The 18621-nt window shown below is 38.8% G+C and overlaps 1 protein-coding gene across 1 annotated transcript; it reads left to right on the top strand.

The window, feature by feature from the left end:
• The first annotated feature begins 1096 nt into the window (after positions 1-1096).
• Positions 1097-15262, top strand: LOC145457049 (protein tweety homolog 1-like). Its single transcript, XM_080335206.1, has 10 exons — positions 1097-1323; positions 1409-1578; positions 2562-2673; positions 3631-3839; positions 4807-4902; positions 5012-5084; positions 7113-7331; positions 8109-8347; positions 10737-10950; positions 13531-15262. Exons 1-10 carry the CDS (start codon positions 1204-1206, stop codon positions 13555-13557), a joined length of 1479 nt encoding a protein of 492 aa, XP_080191332.1. The 5' UTR covers positions 1097-1203; the 3' UTR covers positions 13558-15262.
• The last annotated feature ends 3359 nt before the right edge of the window (positions 15263-18621 follow it).

Raw genomic sequence — 18621 nt, forward strand, 5'->3', positions numbered from 1 at the left:
ATTCAGCACTGTGCAGTGCATGCCTCCCGTAACATCGGCTAGTCCGCGCTGAATTTTTGATTTCAAAGAATACTCCAAGGTCCCACACCTACCTAATAATCTTTTCATTGCATCGCAGTCTTATGGTGTATTGATCTGATGAAATTAATAATGAAACGTATACTATGAAACTGGATCACAGCCTTCACAGCTGGTCGGATCTATTAATCCCAGTGATTTCTAAAAAAAATCCCTGAATAATCCGCACGGGAAGGAATCCTTGGATATGGTTGGCTGATTGAGTGTTGTTTGGTTGTTCTTCCATTTCTTCCAAGCTTTCTTGGCACCAGCTCAGCCAGGCAGCTTGTGTTATTTCCGATCACGAGAATAGCGTCTTGCTATCTCTTTACTGTAAATGCGATCATATTAAACCAACTGTGAGCTCACCTTGTTGATAAGTTCAGCATTAGGATCGCAAACCGCAGTACGCGAGAGAAATTAACTACACTTTTGCTGGCACTGTTCATTCCACAGTGAGCAGTGACTGCGATTTTGACGTTTATCTGCCAGGCGAGAAAAATATTTGTTGCTAGTTTTGTAGATTATTTCTATCAGAACCAGAACCCCAGCCTCAGCCGATGATTACTAGGAAGCGGACTAGACTATTTGCCTGACTATTCAGCTATTTATTAATTATAAGATACCACAGTTATGTCAGGAAAATTCGAAGAAAAAGATAAAAATACCCGGCCATTAGCACTTATGTATCTGAAATTCTTTCGGTTGAAGTATTTGATAGCAGATAGGGACCTACAGTTATTGTCTTTCAACTCTGAAAATAAACCATACAGACGAGACAGAGTCAGTCGTACATTACTTTTGGAATCAATAAGCAGAGCGCCATAAATGCATATAACTTGTACGCCTGAAGTTGTTGATAAATTTTTTTCAAGAAGCCCCGGTTTAGCATACTGCCATAATCCTCAATCCTACAGCGCCAGGTCAGATTCTCAACCATATCGGATAACGTCAGGAGGTTTGGAATTGTAAGGGTTAGGCCTACACGCCTACTACATTCTGTTATGTTGTTGCGTTTAACTTTTTGTAAAGGTTACTCTGTTATCTAATTTTGCCACAGGTCTGTTCGAAAAAGTAGAATATTGTGTTTTGTACAATATAAAGCGTACCGGTAGACAAGATAGACTTTACATTAGCGGAACAGCTATGGAGAATCATACCTCGTCGTCGATAGTCCGCTTCTTTCACTCATGGCCGCACATTACATTTTCATTAACGGTACTTCCAGAAGGGAAATATTCATTCACGAATCCCACATATTTTGAGGTAAGTTTCCCGGAGGTTATGTAGGTCTATTCATATATTATATTCTGATATTGATACAGAGTTTCAACTGTTTTCAATTATTCAGACACTTGCTATGGTCGCCCTCATGGCGTTGCTGTGGCTTATTTTGACAATGATCGTCTTCGTGATTTACATCTGCTGCGCGAAATCAAGAAGAAATTCAGAATCTTCGTACAATACGAAAGGATGCTATTGCAGTGTTTGTACATTCGTGGTTGCTATAATGCTTAGCTTGTGAGTATACTGAATTTTCGATATATAGGCCCTACTAAAAAGGATGTAGGCTATCATATCGTGTGCAATTTATAAAGACAAATGTACCCTGATTCCACACTGGCACATCTGTTATGTCATTGATATTTCTAGGCCAATTCTACACTGATAAATAGGCCTACTGCTTGTGTGGTCTAGCACGAATGGACCTCACTTTTAACTTTTTTTACGAAATGAACCAGGTTTCGAGTTAATTAGTAGAGATTACAGGAAACCGTATAACCTCAATGTAATGAGACTTGGGCAGTGGATAGGAATGATGCCATCAGACAGGTATCTCAGCTGTTAGTACCCAGAACTTAGCACATACAATATCTGATAGTTACTAGATTCTGAATGAATACTGATAATTCCTACCGCGGATTTTGGAGAATACCTCATCAGATGCCGCAACATTTGTATTTGTATTTTAAGACCGCGATCTGTGGCATTCTAAAATGAAATGGTTATGGTTCATACCCTTTTATCGTTGGAATTGATTTTGTTGTAGTTGACTTGCAAGCTTGGCAACACTCGACCAAATTCAACAGACTAGTAGTATCTCAAGAACCAAACAGTATGGGCTACTGTGCGAGCGATATTGCTGTGCAATTTTGAATGTAATTTGTCCAAGATAACATAAGTGTTTATTTAATGAAGTGAAAGCATTCGCACTGGCATAGCCTAGCCTATGTATCCACAGCAGCAGCAGAGTATGTATAGTTTACTTTTGTGCATTTTAATACTTTCAATTAGTATCACATTTTTCATGTTTTTTCATGGAGTATGAGAGCAAAGTAATATTTTTATTTGATCAGTAAAAGTTATTATAGACCTATAATTATATAATTGATTAATATTCACATTGAAATAAATCCCAATATATTTCAATATGAATACATTTATTATGTGGTATACTGAAGTTCTGTAACTCAATAAGTAATGTGTGGATCATATTTCAAAAGGGGTTTCATTGGAGTCGCAGTTTATGGCAACATACAAGCCAGTGAAGGACTCAACGTCGCGATAGTTGCTGTGAAAAAGGGGAATCACACTTTCGGCGTTATGCTGGATCAGGTAATACTCCAGCCGTCTTCACGTTGATTGTAACGAGAGGAAAAATCTTGATTGACTACTGCACTAATTTATGCCACAGCCTCATCTGTTTTAGTCTGAATTATCAGGATTTTTACATTGCAACATGGATTACATATACTTTTCTCAAGTTTAATCCCATTGCACTTAATCTTGAAAGAAACGAAACGTTTTCCGGAATGTCTCGAACTCTCCTTTTCCTCAGCGGTTATCTGCCTACAATCTATTATCTCCAACTGATTACATATCTACAACTGATACTTATGTCGTTATATTTTTGATACTGTTACCTTCATTATTACTTTATGCACCATGATTAGTCTGATAAGTGGCTTTCGGATATACTGATTACATATCTACAACTGATACATGTTGTTTTATTTTTGATGCTGTAACCTTCTTTATTACTTTATACACCATTATTAATCTGATACCGTAATTAGCTTTTGGATATGTCAATGTTTTTTAGTGAATTTTTACGAGCACCAATCGGTTATATGAAGCAATGTATGAGCCCACTTTTCAACTATTCAACAACATCTCATTCAACTCCTTGCTCTTGCAGTTGTATAACTTGATCAAATCCTGATATGTTTTTTGTTTTTATAATTGACTGCATAGTTAGACGTTGTCAAGGGACAATTTATATGTTCTACTAGGTAGGCCTATAGAAACGTTTAAAAACTTAATTTTTCAAAAGTCCAATCCCTATGTGCTCCAAAGTAATGTTTGTGTTTGTTGTGTTGTAAGACACTTGGTATAACTAGGTATAAATGTCATATTCATCACCTTGTATTGCAGGTAAACAAGGTTGTAAAGAGTTGTTTGCAGATGCGTTATACTAGTCGTAATTTCCAAATTTTTCCACTTAGTATAGTCACCTCAGTGAAGGTAATAGCTACTGAGCTACCCACAAACTAGAACTGTTTTTCAATCCAGATGTCACAAGTCCATTCATCATATGATCACATGCACCAGTCCTTTAATGACACCGTGATAATGTTACCCGATCAAGAGTTCTTGGACAATGTGGAGTCTGATTTAAATGGGCTGGCTGAGAAACTGGACCAGGTGGAGCAGCCGTTATCTGATGTGGAAGAAATTATGAATCTCTCGGTATATGTAGTCGTGACTGGCGAAAATTACAGGTCGGTATTGACATAGCTGTTCTTCAAATTGACATGTATGTTCTGTCATTTTAGCTACTGCACATTATGCTAGTATAGTAGGGTATTATTTTATGGAGGGATAGTGAAACTTCTCAACCCACCATAAATGGGATCACTTGAGTGGTCTATTTCACATCATATGTCAACATAAACTATGTTAATGGTTATGGAGATGGTTCAACAAAATTTTTGTTGCCAATAGATATTTACATGATGGAGTGTTCTGGGAGAGTTTGTGGTCAATTCTGTGGATGACTGTGTTAATAATGATGCCTCAATATGTTTGAATAGAATAAATTCAATTACGAAATCAAGACCACAGATGTGTTACAACTTGTACAAATATTGTACGTTTTAACATTAGCATCACTTGAACCTTCAATACGACTTCATTGTTTGTATTCTGATTATTTTATGGATAGTATGGAACAATTGAAATGATATTTCTGATGATTTATCATCTTCTATCTGTATTTAAGCATAATACGATTGTGCTTGTTGCTAGTAACAAATTCGTATGTGTAGTTTCCAATGTCCAAAACCCAGTTATAAGTAGGCCTACATTTTCAATTGTAGGTTACATCTTACATGCCAAGTGTATGAATTCATTTGAGGAAATATGCAGGATTGTCTTTCTAAAACGCTTAATACAGTATCACATGATCAATTTCTGAAGCTAAACCTGTAATTTGTTAAATCATCCAGTAATTCTCTAATTATGAAGTGTTCAATCATGATCTATTATGATATGACATACAAGGTAATCGCGCTCGAGTCCTTTGTGTCGAATTACTTATGTTGCGTTCCAGTAAATCATTGTGATGTGTTTACCCATATCGTATTAACAGATAGTCTTGTCGATTAGGCTGAGCGTCAAATTTCATTAGCTTAGGGTAAATAATTACTTATCATTCGAGCGTGACGGCAAAATCTTTGTTTGTTTTAGAAAAGTGGCCACTCTGTCTCTACTCGGGTTTCAGTGTCTGCTCTGTTTTTTCGGTCTGCTTGGGATATGTTGCAGGTCGAAATGGATGGTTGTCATGTAAGTACTGGTACTATAACCATGTCGGATCAAAGCTGACTTTGGTGACCGTAATAGAAGCGAATAAACCGTGTGACGTCCGCGAATGTGCAATTTGTTCATTTTCCAGAATGATTGTGTTTGGGATAATTTGCGTCATCGGAACCTGCTTTTACCTCGGGGCTGATTTGTCTATCAGCGTAGTAAGTATTTTTCGTTTTTTTCGCGCTATCGCATCTGGAGGTTTTACGAAACCATAAAAATTTCGACGTGTTTACAAGTTGACTCGCGAATTATGTGTTATGTTGCGTGACCTTGTATGATAGTGTTGCCTATTTTAAAAACGTAATGTCATTTCGAGAGTGGTGCATTACAACATGATGATTTAGTAATCTGGTATGCGAAAACTAATAACAAGCTGTTGGGACGCTTATCTGTCTTAAGAAATGGACAAATTCTATAACTTAGAACTCCGATATTAATCGATGGTATTATCCAAATAGAATCTATATCTACGTTAGATTTCATTTTGAAATTATATAGCTAACATTATATCTGTTTTGAATCGTAACCCATACGATACGGTCAACGATGCATGCCCTAGTAATTATGCTAGGATCGTGTGTTCTCTGTGTGTACAATTACAAACCTTATAAAGTCTTGCATTGGTACCAACAAAAATTGCAATCCAGAAAGAATTTATGAAATGTTTCTCCTCACGCCTTTGTTAGACCATGATTTTAGCTTGTCATAATATCCCAGCTTCTGTGAATAAGAGATGATGGAGGTTTTGTTTCTGACCTTCTTTGTCAGCCTGTGTGATTTCACTTGGGAAGTTGGTGCTATTTTCAATTACAAGGCTCACCTCATGAAACAGTTTCCCTAAACGTGAATTGGTCGATGAGGGTGTAAATAGCTTTACCTTACCCTTTCAAGTCAAACCATACTTGTGTTACCTTAGTCATTAGACGGAGGTGTTATGTTTCGGGTTTTAATCATTGTCTGCTGGAGGAAATTTCGGTCTCTTTTTGGACTATTGATTGCTTTTTTCAAGACCGAGTCATTATTCAGTAGCATATAAAAGGCATGATGAACTTTTGGAATCTGCATTTATATATTACCTCACACTTAAGACTGGGTACGATGATAGTATTAATTCTAATTCTAATCTTTCATTTCAAGTCTTTCTATCTTTGCGTATTTACACCAAACTTTTCAATGTATGTGATACCGTATGCTAATCCTCTCGATGATCCCAAACTTGTTTTTACCATAGTTCTATTCAAATACTGCCTTAATCTTTTTCCTCATGTTGTATATTGACATTTTAATAACAACAGAGATATACGAAATAGCAGTCGTCTCTTTCGGACAAGGTTGACTTTTGCATGATGTTTTATTAGTCCCCATGAATGAGACATACGTGTCAATAATGACAATCATACTATCATAAATTTGGTCAACAAGGTCCAAATTTGAGGCCCGTGTGCCATATCGACTCTCATGGTCTTTTTACAATGGACGACAAATGTTTTCTGTATTATCTTTTGACGGGTATAACTTGGGCTGAATAGAACACGTGCAATTTAGTTTGATGCCCAAGTGACCCTGGGCAATGAAGTCGCCACCAAACAATGAGAAAGCCCGGCTATTAATCTATCTTACTATATAGGCCTGTCTACGTATAGGCCTAAAATAGTCGCAGTCTCATGTTTACCAATACCAGAGTCATGTTTTTGCATCCCTAATACCGTAGGTCCGCGTACAATGACAGTACCTGCCACTAAGAGCTAATACATCAATGAGAATTATAGTTCCGATAAGGTACTATCTTCATATGAAACATGTAGTAAGAAGGAACGCATGTTAGTGGAAATAACATCAGGACTGTGAAGTAATCAACCCACATCACAGTCGCAAAGTGCAATGAAATTGGTATTGTTGGAAAAGATCCAAATCATCCTTATTGTGATGCAGGACTGGCATTACAGTCTTTGTGGTCGCATAAAAGGTACATATTTGAACTCTCCACATCTTTCATACCGTTGTGACATCCTAATGAGTGATACTTGAATACTCAACTCGAAGGCAAATGCCCGATTCAGAAACGAATCACTCGTGTCAATGCCAAGCCCTGGTCCAGAGTGGGGATGTAAGCAGTAGTTTGCTCATGAAATATGCACGGTGGGCGTCGATAGCTAAGATGACATCATCAGCGATTTTCATTGTAGGGCCTGTCGGATTTTTGTATCGACCCACTGCGCAGCCTCCAGAACTACACGGTGGACGAGGATTACTTGACCGTAAACCAGACCGACTACTTCCTCTTCTGTCGCAATCCCGACAAGAATTTACTGGGAGACGAATTGGCAGGGACCGGCGACACATTACAAGAATATCAGGGCTACATCACACGCATGTCCGAGGACAATATCACGCAAGCGGAACAAGTAATCTTTTTCTTTTGCTTGTTTGAATTGATTAATTAAACTGCTAAATAAACTGCTCCCCTTGTCATCCGATACAAGTAACTGATTCAGATCATTTTAATGAAGCACAATTCGAATCTACTGTTTCGAATCAAACTAGAACTTTGTGGATTGTTTCATGTCAGCCGAAGTTCTTTAATTGAGTGCCCCAGACTATGTTTTGTCTGCACACATGCTAGGCTATTCAAGACACTTCGAGGTAGCTTCTAGAAGAATTGTGCTCCAGTTAATGAGACACTGACAAATAGCGATTTGATTTGGATTTCAATTCCTTTTCTGGTTGATACTCCTGCATTACAGATTGCACACTACAATCGTGGCCTAAATCTCCTATGCTAGGGGATGTGGCACTTTGCCAGTGTTTATTTTCAGCGCGTAAATCAGTCATTTTGAAAAGAGAGAGTATTCTAGTTCTATTTGCGGATTTTGAAAATTCATTCATTTCTATAGTTGTGACGGGTTCGGATATTGGTTGATTGAACAGGGTAATTAAAATCCATTTCAGACTACTTAGGGGAGGTGGGTGTATGATGAGACACACCTTTTTTCATAAAACAATTTATAACGGGCAGATTTCTTCAATTATGTTGTTCCAATAATGTCATTCTACAGCCCTAGCATTACGACGAAGGCCAACATAATTTAGTAGGTAATTTTAATCTAATTTTGAAAATGTGTAAATTCTCTGGGTGTCAAACGTTGGCTGTATTCAATGCCAATGATATAATGTACTCGCAGGACTCGCTTACGCGGTTGAACGAAAGCATCGCGGCCTTTGAAACGCGGTTGAACGATGCAGTGATGTCTTTTGGATGCGAGGCAACCAGCGCCGCAGCGAGAAAATTTTCGTCTGCCATCTGCAGGACCACGGTGGAAGGTTTCTTTGCTCTGGCCGTGGCCATTTTCGCAATGACCGTCTGCATGAGCGTGATGATTTGCGCCGCGGCGTCGGCCGGAGGGAGATATTCCGACAAAATGTAAACCAAAATTACCTTACCTTCGGATGTTGACTATATGCTTTTAGTTGTGTAAGTAGACTAATCAAAGTGAGATGTTGGTAATGTGATGCTATCGCAACATGTGAAATATTTCTATGCTTTGGTTTTAATTCTAATTTAATCTCTAGTTTTCGCTACAATGCTACAGCAGAACTGTATAGTGCAAGACAAACCGAGTTTGTTGTACAGACATTTGCCATTCTAGTGCTCTGATTCGATGTGAACTGAGCTCGTTCTATTTCGGATTATAATCCAAGTTTTTGAGGATTGAGGATTTCTAATTCTGATCTAATTGGGAAATTTGTTTAAAATTTTCCCGTCGAAATCTGCTTACCACAGATGCAGATCTACGATTGATATTTTAATATGGAAATATGATAATTTGGTCTCTGTATGCCAGAGGTTCCTAAACTTTTTTTGGTCTCGACCCAGTTTCCGATTTGCAAAGATTCCTTGTCCCGCATTTGAATTTGGTGAGCAGACTACCATAAAAAAAGGACAATAATATTATATTCTAGACCCCAGAAATATAACAAATGACCCTCAGGGTCGGAAACCACAACTGTAAACAAAATAGACCAACATACACTCTTGGTGTTGGAAGCTTATAGGGAATCAACAGGTTAAGTGACCTGTAACAGTCAAAATCGTGAGGGAATTTGCACGACACAGATACCTATATATATAGTTGAACAATTCCATGTACCAATGAACGCTGGTGAACCGGGTATTCCTGGCACTTTACAAAAACCTGTGCTTTTTAATTAACGGATTTTCTCATTAGATGAATTTCACCAGGCATGCCATACTAAACTGATCGTATTTTTGCAATTACCTTCAAAATGATTTGAGAGAGGATTCTATACCGCCAGTTACCTGATCCTTGTGTGACTCGCATAGTGAATGTTCCACATGAAGCTTTACGGCTCTCAAATATTCTTAACCCTTACCATTTGCTTTCTATAACCTAGTAAATCCCATAATAATTCTTAACTCTTACTGATCACGCCTGCTGACTCTTGAATTAAAAATAATGCAAATAATATAGGTCGAATGATATAATGGGCAGGTAGTTTGAAGCAGCATAATGACTTTGAAGAGATGACAGAAGACTATCCCTGTGGAAGTGCTAGTAACAGCACTCCATCCAATATACCAAGCAGTCATACTTCAGATCAAAGGTGCTGGTTGAGTCACTGCTCCGATGTCTCCCATTATTGTGTCTGATTCATGGGTCTTGCTGTGATCTTCTTATCAAAATTACTGCTCTAATTCTCCGCAAAGCCTTCAGCATCAATGTTCAAAGACAATTATAAGCAACATATATCTGTTCACATTGCTGTATCCTAGTTGCAATGTTAACTGTCCTTCTATTATTGTGTTGTGGCTTTGGTGTCAAGATTACCATCCTAAAATCCATAATATCAATACGGTACTCTGTATCAGTACTTTATACATTAGGATGTGTCTATAACTAAAATTACCTCAAACCCAGTGATTATTGATCCACAATGGATATGGATAGCAGCTAATGGATATGAAATTGCATTGTCATATCAATCATGTCCATTGCAACGTAACAAGAGTTGGCGCCTGGTTATTATTATATTATTAGTAAATGACCAATCTTTCGAGGCTACCATGGTGGCATAGGGTATTGAAACTATATTTCTCGTTTATAAAATACTACTCTAGCTGTCAAATCGTTTATTTTCTAGTAAGCGAAAAAATGAACTCTCATCACACGACTTGAGTGGACTCGAGTTGATTCGAGTTGGTATATTTATTTGTTGTTGCTATGTTACTCACAACGACAAAATTCGATCTCTCTTACGAATTACACACAGCTATGAATGTTTTCTACTGATCAGAGTCCATCGAAAAGCTCATTAGGTGGGAATAACTTCCCAAATATAAACATGAAATTTAACTACATTATAGAATTGAATAGTACGGTTGTCTATATTCCTATATAACCTGATTATTTTCGGCTGACACTCGTCAGGGGTAATCGTCAGAAAGTAGTAGAGAATTCGAAACAACTTTGTATATCAACACTCAACAGTGATATCATCAAAAGTGATGCTACTGGCATAAAACATTCAAATTTTCGATCCGATTGATGTCACATCTAGATGTTGATGTACAAAGTTTTAAACTCTCTACTGGTCGCTGGCGAGTGTCAGCCGAAAACATTCATAAGTATATTTCAATATGAACATCATATTCAATTGTGTATTGAAGTTCTGTACGTTCAAAAGTATCTCGAAATAAGAACACACTATTTGTTGTTATGTTGAAGTATTTTATTTCCAGTGGCCTGTTTCGTATCCGCGCCAACACTGCATAATATCTCGCTCTCTTTCAGGAGCCGTTCAAGCTCGTTCGACTACAGCGACCCATTCTTGCCTCACAATTCAAACTACAACAGCAACTCGAACCGTAACATCACGCGGACGAACAATCCGATCTACGCCACTTCGACTTCGTCCACGACCAATCTCGGGGTGATGACGAACACGCTCAGCTTTTTCCGACCAGGGTCGGATGAAGACGACAGCCTCTTAGACTCGCCGCCGCCGGTAAATTATAATTAACTGATATTTTGTGGTTGCGTGTCAGCCATCGATATATAGATATATTGGCTTGGCGTTATCGGGGCTTTATCATCCGGGAATATAGGTAGCGGTCAAAATATTTGAACCTAGCACCATAGCACGGTAAGATTTTGCAGGGTAGCATCACTCGCAGATATTGACTTGGTCGTGATTTGCCACAATTTAAAGCTACCTTCGTTTACGGCTGGGCAAAATCAAGTAGGCCTAACTGAGTAATTGGATTTTGAATCGAGCATTAATCTTGGAGTGAGTTATGCGAGAGTCCAACTATGTACCTTTTATGCGACCTCGAAGGATAGAATGTCATTTCTAGAGCACATTAAAGATTGTTTGGCGTTTTCTCGGTCATGCCTGTTTCGAGGGACGTGTGAAAATGCTGTCATATGTTCCCACCTTGATCACGACTTTGCAGACATGTCATTTCCGCTAACCTTCGTGGATTTGTGATTTCGTATGCTGTGATACCACAAATTAAGATTTCAAGGCTTCCATAGTGGAAATGATAATTTTTATTGATAAATGAACTCTTAGTGGCATGAAGTGAATAATTTCAGTACTTGAAAAAATCATCTCCCACTCGTCGACTCGAATCACTAGAATGAATGCTCGATTCAGATTCGAGTTCTCTACGTCTTCTAGCCACGAGCTCCTACAACTGTTAATCTGACTTTGCGTAAAACTTCCCTCAACTCTCTTGAAGAATACGCAGCTCTCAGCAAAGAAAAACTTTTACGTGTCATCCCAATGATGAGTCTTGATTCAGTTTCATGACGGAACATACCAAAGCTTGATATTATACTATCCCCGATTTTAGGATCCTTTGTATTCTTGTGAAAAATATCTCTCATTTGTCACTGTAAACTTTTATGTTATTTCAAACCCAATATCTAGTCTAGGCAGTTCCGATGCGTTGCTCATGAGGATTCTAAGCAATTGATATCAATCGCCTGCTGGATGTATGTGTGATCAATCTGAGATTCTGCTTACCACGTAGTGCTGTGACTTTGAGGTTACCATGTGATCTCAGTCATCTGACGTGCCTGGAGTTTACTCCCCGAGTGTCATTCCAAATTGGTCAACTATTTCTTTTCACACGCGATTTTACAATGCTCAGATTAGAACGTCGGTATCGTCAATCTGATGTTTGTTTGGTACGGAAAAAATAATGTCCTCTATATTAATATGTGATGATATTTGATATGAATCTACATGATTATCGGGCTGTTTGTGTGTTGTATCGTAGCAGTTATAGTATATTCGATTGGACTTGAAGATTCAAGCATTTCTCGGATGTGGGTAATTGACCGATACGAGTTTTATTGCGCTTGCATTCATTAAGTACCTTTTATGTCACTGTTTTCATGATTATGTGTTCTCCTGTAATTCTTCACGCTCACACACCCATCTACTTTTTCTGGAACCATCAACAGTCACTCATCATGTGTGTTAACGTGAACAATTTGAGCATCCCATATCATTTTTCTTGCCTCATAAGTTAAGTGCGATGCATGATTATGTCACTCGTTAGTATCAGCGTATTGGTTTGGTGGCTTTACCCGGTATTGGTTCTAGTGCTTGACAAACTTTGGTGAGTAGTTGGGGTCTTGCTGGGGAAAATACTGTAGTAGAGTAGATGACTGGTCCAATAAATACTTTCGAAGTACAATGCTTTGGGTATAGCCGCAAGAGTGAAAGAAAAAATGAATCTTGATGCTGGCTCACCGTCGGCGATGTTCTAAGTAATTTTTGTCAGCTAACAGAGTCCTTCATTCAAGTAATTATGTTCGCAATTGTTAGCCTACATCAGAAGTGGTCAGACTAGTCGTACTACTTGTGTAGAAGCAATGCCGTAAATTTCAAATACAAGTAGTGAGTACGAGTACTTGCATGCCTAGTTGAACAGTTTAATGGAGGCACAACTACCTTTTTATACTGTGTTTTAAAAGTAGAAAGGGGTTTTGGGATGAGTGTGGTGTGGATCACTTTTACCGTTGGAATTGTCATGGGAACCGTGCGGATTAGCTGGTAACTCAATATTCAATCATATTGCAGCTATTAGTGGAGTAGTTCGTGGGTTTGTGTTGGTCATGAACATCGATCTTGAAATTTTGAAAGTAGCCACCACCGATTCAGTGTTAAAAGCTAGTGGTGCCTCCACTGCACCAAATACTATTTTTGGGAAACTACTTACTTAAGACCCATGAATTAGTTCTGACGTGTCTTTGAAATTGCGGCTTCTACTAAATTGAGTAGAAATTTACGTTATTACTTCTGCCTGAACAGTTTTGTAGGGAAAACTGCTTTGTAAACATACTTGAGCATTGTTCAAAGCCTTGATCTTCTACTCCATTTGAACCAGTTTTGACACGCCTTGGAACTCGCCACTCAGACTTGAGCACCAGCTCTAACTACTCGCCTGTACTCGAGTAATTCCTGCATATTTCTCACTCGATTGACTCTGGATTCAGCGCCTTGAATGTGTGCTGATCGTTGTGTGGGGTTGATCAATTGCGTAATAATCATGCGCTGCACGGTTTCTTTTAGTATTCACCTCCACGGAACGCTCGCTAACCAGTTTCTGCGCAAGTGTGAAGCACTTGTGGATGCGGTCCAGTTACTGACGGTTTCCAGAACAGATGCTTTGAACAATGTGCGTTTGCGTTGGTTAGCCGTCACTGCGGTTCGGTCAACAAAGTTGTTCCGCGCGATACTAACAAGTCTCGGCGGGTAACAAACCTCGACTGACTTTAACACACTTTCATGGGAGCTGATGTGAAATCCAGCTGGTACAGCTATCGAACTCTCTGCAAATGTGATCCAGTTACTAAGGAATCATGTTATAAAAAATAAGTCGCGTTTGATGACGATACGAGACTTTGCACTATGATTTTAAGGAGGGTACATTGTTTTGACTACGATATTGATTTTAAGTCTGCTACATACCAGAGATGAGCATACTTAATATTGTTAACTATGAATTAATTTCGTCTCCTGTTCAAACCTGGCAAATTCTGAAATTCGTCAAAAGTCAAATGACGATTGAAATAGTATCAAAACCCGGTCAAATGATCGAATCCGGTTTTTTCAAATCAAAATTGACGCTCATCTCTGGCATATAGGCTACACTAGTTGCCTAACATTCGAGCATGCGACAAGAAAAATGACAGTTGAGCATCAACTTATAACCCCAACCATGTCCCTACATCTAACCCAACCCTAAATTAACCCCTCATATTCAATCGTCTCATTCTGAAGCATTCAATGCTAATATCTCGCATGCTCATATATCGACAGAACACGTACAATGCCATCTAAGCAAGCCTCTCTGCATTGGACCAGTAATTAGTGATTAGCCGATAGTAATGTGTTGCAGCTGTTTGCACAGTAGATGTGATGGTGTAGAAACCAAAACAATATATCAACGCATGATCGTCTACACCCGCTTGCTCTACTATAAGCGATATTACATATCAACATTTATCTCTTCACCTTTGTGGGTTGCGCGATGTCACGCCCGAAATAGGGCGATAGGTCCGCACTCTCGAACCAACGCCAGCCGTCCTTGTCACGACTCTTTCATTGTTATCAATTCGAGTGAATCATTGTGGTCGCAACTTCGTAATTTCTGCACTTTGCTCATTTACGATTTACATGTGTCAAGCATGACTGTCTGGTACCTTTTCGTGGACTTGAAGTTGTGATTTTTTTTCAATTCGATATCGGTACGTACGATGCTATTGCAATATTGACTTGCCTTTTCTTGTGGTGCTGTTCTGTAGGTTTTAGGGTCGATTTACATTGGCCGGCGTAGATGCAATTTTAAATTGTGTAGTCGCCATAAAAGAAATGGTGACGCCTCTATAAAGTTTACTACTGTGCTGCATTGTAGTCGGAGGCCAAATTTGTAAAGTCGCTGCAGTTATTTCGTATCCCCCAACTTTATTTGACACTCTACGTCGCGCTAGTGTAAACGGCTGGGTATCGACACGTTTTTTTGCCTTAATTTCGCACAATCCGTTTTTATTTACCTTTTCACCAATTAACCTTTGGTATTACCATTCAATTAGCGATTCGCTGCTGTTTGCTATTCTTCTGATTAGTCTGATAATCCGATTTAGAGGTGCTGGTGCTGACTTTTGTCGTTTTGCATTTTTATTTTTTATTTTGAAATTGTGGCAAGTTGTTGAGCAAATTTCGTTATTTCTCGGCGATTTCGTATTTATTTTCTAAGTGCACTTAACTTATGTATAAAAAATAGAGTTGAGAATGCAATCCATTTGTGTCGGTTGTTCCGTGTTTCGGGAGGGGATAAGTGTCTTTAAAGGGAACATTCATTTGTAGGTATCAGCCCAAAACTGGCATTCGTGTTCACTTGGCATGCTTTGGAGCAGTGGTTTTAGACTTTTTTACTCCAGCGCTTTCATGGACTGACGCCCCCCTATTTTTAGAGTTGTACTGAAGATGATGCCGTATAGTTGTCCGTATGTATAAGGTCTGGTCGTTCCTTTCGGGTTCAGACTATCTATTACACTGGTGAACACAATTTTTGTTGACTTTGATCAGATAATTGATTCAGACTAACTTTTGTGCGCTGAATTCAAAAATGACTTCCGTTTTTCTCCATCACGTCAAGTTTTTGGGTTAGGCACCCACCACATTGTCTCATAACCCACATAATAACACTACTTTTAATATTTTGTGTTTATTGTAGAAACTGTTTCATAAACCACAGGCAGTCGAGAGTAAATCAATAGACTTCAAATAAACATCGGCACTGCTTTATATGGTTGATTTAAACTTATATTGCTTCTACAGGACAAAGAAGTGCGAGTTTCAGGGTCTAAATTTACGCTGATAACTAGGGCAAGTTTTTGCAACTTTTTTTACAGCTTCCTAAATACTCGTAAGATATGTAGAAAGCTGTTTTAAGCTGTTTGAAGGAATCTTATAGTGCAACTTTTGTCCATTTTTTCATGCAAATTTTTCGATTTTTCATGAAAGTATTTTCGATTTTGGTGAAATACACTGCCAAATTCGACTGAAACACCGTAAACCAGCACTGAAGTAACGCTTTTACGGGTATTTCGGGAGCTGAGCCGGAAAATTGACCTTTGTTTTTAGTCAACCGAGCAAAATGCAACGGTGTGTAGTTTGAAACTAGAGCAATAGTCAGCTAACATGTGTAAGCTCCAATCTACTCTGGTACCTTACTCCCATCATCTTCAGATGTTGAGAATCCCGCTGCTTAGTACACTTTTAAAGAGTTTTTGACTCACTGCGAATGGCTTGAACATAGACAAGAACAAGGAGCGGGAAATTAAACGACGAAAACTTGGTTTGTAACTATGCGTGGAACAATAAATTTGCTTTCTCAGATATAGATAGAAAACCGATGTGTCATATTTGCCTAAGAACAATTGTTGGAAGCTTAAAAGCCCAAATGATACCACGACCACGCCGTATATCTTGTCGCTTTCTTTTTCTATACTACATTCTTTAATTTCATTCAGTGTGCATGCCTTCTCTTTACATCGCCTAGGCCAATATGTGGGTGTCAGATTCCATAGACTACTCCTTGTCGCTTCGACATCTTCCTGTCTTTTCATTGTATCGCATTTTTTGTGGTGTATTGAACTGATAAGATTGCTAACCAATGATGATGATGAAGTTTCTTCTGAAGTTATACATATACAATTATACATGTCGCCTTATCTTAAAAAAAAACTCGCTAGCTAGGTGACAAAGCCCCGCAATCTATATTTCGATGCATTTTTAGAATTGCCCACGACTAGGGCTGGGCACAATCATTCGAGTACTGGAATCTGAATCGAGTATTAATTTTAATGATTCGAGTCAAGTACTAAATAAAGACAATTTTTTCGAGTACTGAAATTATACGTTTCTCGCTGAAAGTTAATTTACTAACGAGAATTATAGTTTCGATACTATTTTCCACTGAGGAAACCTTGATTGGCCGTGTCGCAGCATACGAGACATACTACCAAGCTACGAACGTTACTGGGCCATTCCCAACCTGGACAACAAAAGTTGGAACCACAACATTCTCAAATCTTCTGAAATTTGGTACATGCATAGAGGAGTTAATTTCGAACAAAATAAAGTTTATTTGAGGAAAATTGATCCCCGGGGTCAAAAGTTATGTCATTTTGAAAAATTGACGATTTTCTGCTCATTTCAGCTCTACAGCCTTCAGGTTTATCAATGTAAAATTCAAAAAGGTGTAAACAGATGTTGGATTACAGTTGAGATTTGGCACTGGGTTTTCTGAGTAGCTAGTATATTGGTCTATATTCCCATGTGGTATTGAATGCCATGCGGTGTAGTGATAAAGGTTAAATTGAGGCGGAACTTGGTCGGTGGTCTGAAATCGGTCAAGCGTTACACAATTTAGAATGCGAATTGAGCAAAACCTTATAAGTATATTCAAGCGAGTAGGGTATCATATGAAAGCTGGTTACAAAGACCATTTTACCTGGCTTTTTCATTTTGATTTTTTGACTGTAAGGTGGGGCAATCGCAATTTCAAGAGTACACTGCATTTGTACATGAATATGCTTAAGTTTGGAATATGGTAAACCGATGGTTCCCATACTTTTTTGACTCAACACACCTTGTTAAGCTCAACTTATATTCATCACTACCCCTGAAGACTATATGTCAATTTCAAACAACCTATTTAAAACCAAGAGCTGTTCCTTGGGTATATATTAATGAGAAATTCAAACAATAACCTAACCGTTAACATCGCTGGTCAGCCTGTTTCCAACACAGATAATGCCAAATATCTCGGGGTTTTATTGGACTCGGACATGTCCTGGAAGAGTCATATTCAGTCCCTAGACACTAAATTATCACCGAAGTGCGGCCTGTTCTACAGCCTTGGACGCTTCATGCCAGCCTGGGTTCTTCTAATACTCTTTAAATCCTTAATCCAATCGAAGTTACAATATGGCCTCTATTGTTGGGGGAAGGGGGGTGGCTGCCAATAAAACTGCACTCGATCCACCGCAAAAGCTACAACATAAGGTACTCCATATCATAGCTAGAGCCCCACAGGGCCTGGTTGTCCATCCAACAAGTCGCTGCTGAAGAGATTTGGTGTCCTAAACATAGAAGATATGCGGAAACTAGAAATCGCCAAGTTTATGTATCAGTTCCACCGCGGTCGTTGCCCCGAATATTTCAATGACTTTATTACCTTGGAATCAAAAGCGCACAAGTACAACACACGCGCGTCCTCGTCGTCCAAATATCATATGATTGACCGAAAAGATCATAGCTCCAAGATTCCCAAGATTACCGGACCACGACTGACCTACAGATCTCGTCTTCCATGACATACCACCCCATTTTTGTCGCTTGCTTTTTTATACTATCTTCTTTACTTTTCATTCCGTGTGCATGCCTCCTCTTTGCATCGCCTAGGGCCTAGGCCAAGGTGGGTGTCCGATTTCATAGACTACTCCAAGTCGCTTCGACACCTTCCTATCTTTCATTGTATAGCATTTCTGTGGTGCATTGAACTGATAAAATTGCTAATAAACCGATGCTGATGATGGTGTACATGCCTCCTCTGCCAAGGTGGGTGTCCGATTTCATAGACTATATACTCCA

The sequence above is a fragment of the Botryllus schlosseri genome, chromosome 15 (assembly GCF_051294905.1).
Source record: "Botryllus schlosseri isolate E-star chromosome 15, Bs_hap1, whole genome shotgun sequence".
In the NCBI taxonomy this organism is placed as follows: domain Eukaryota; kingdom Metazoa; phylum Chordata; class Ascidiacea; order Stolidobranchia; family Styelidae; genus Botryllus; species Botryllus schlosseri.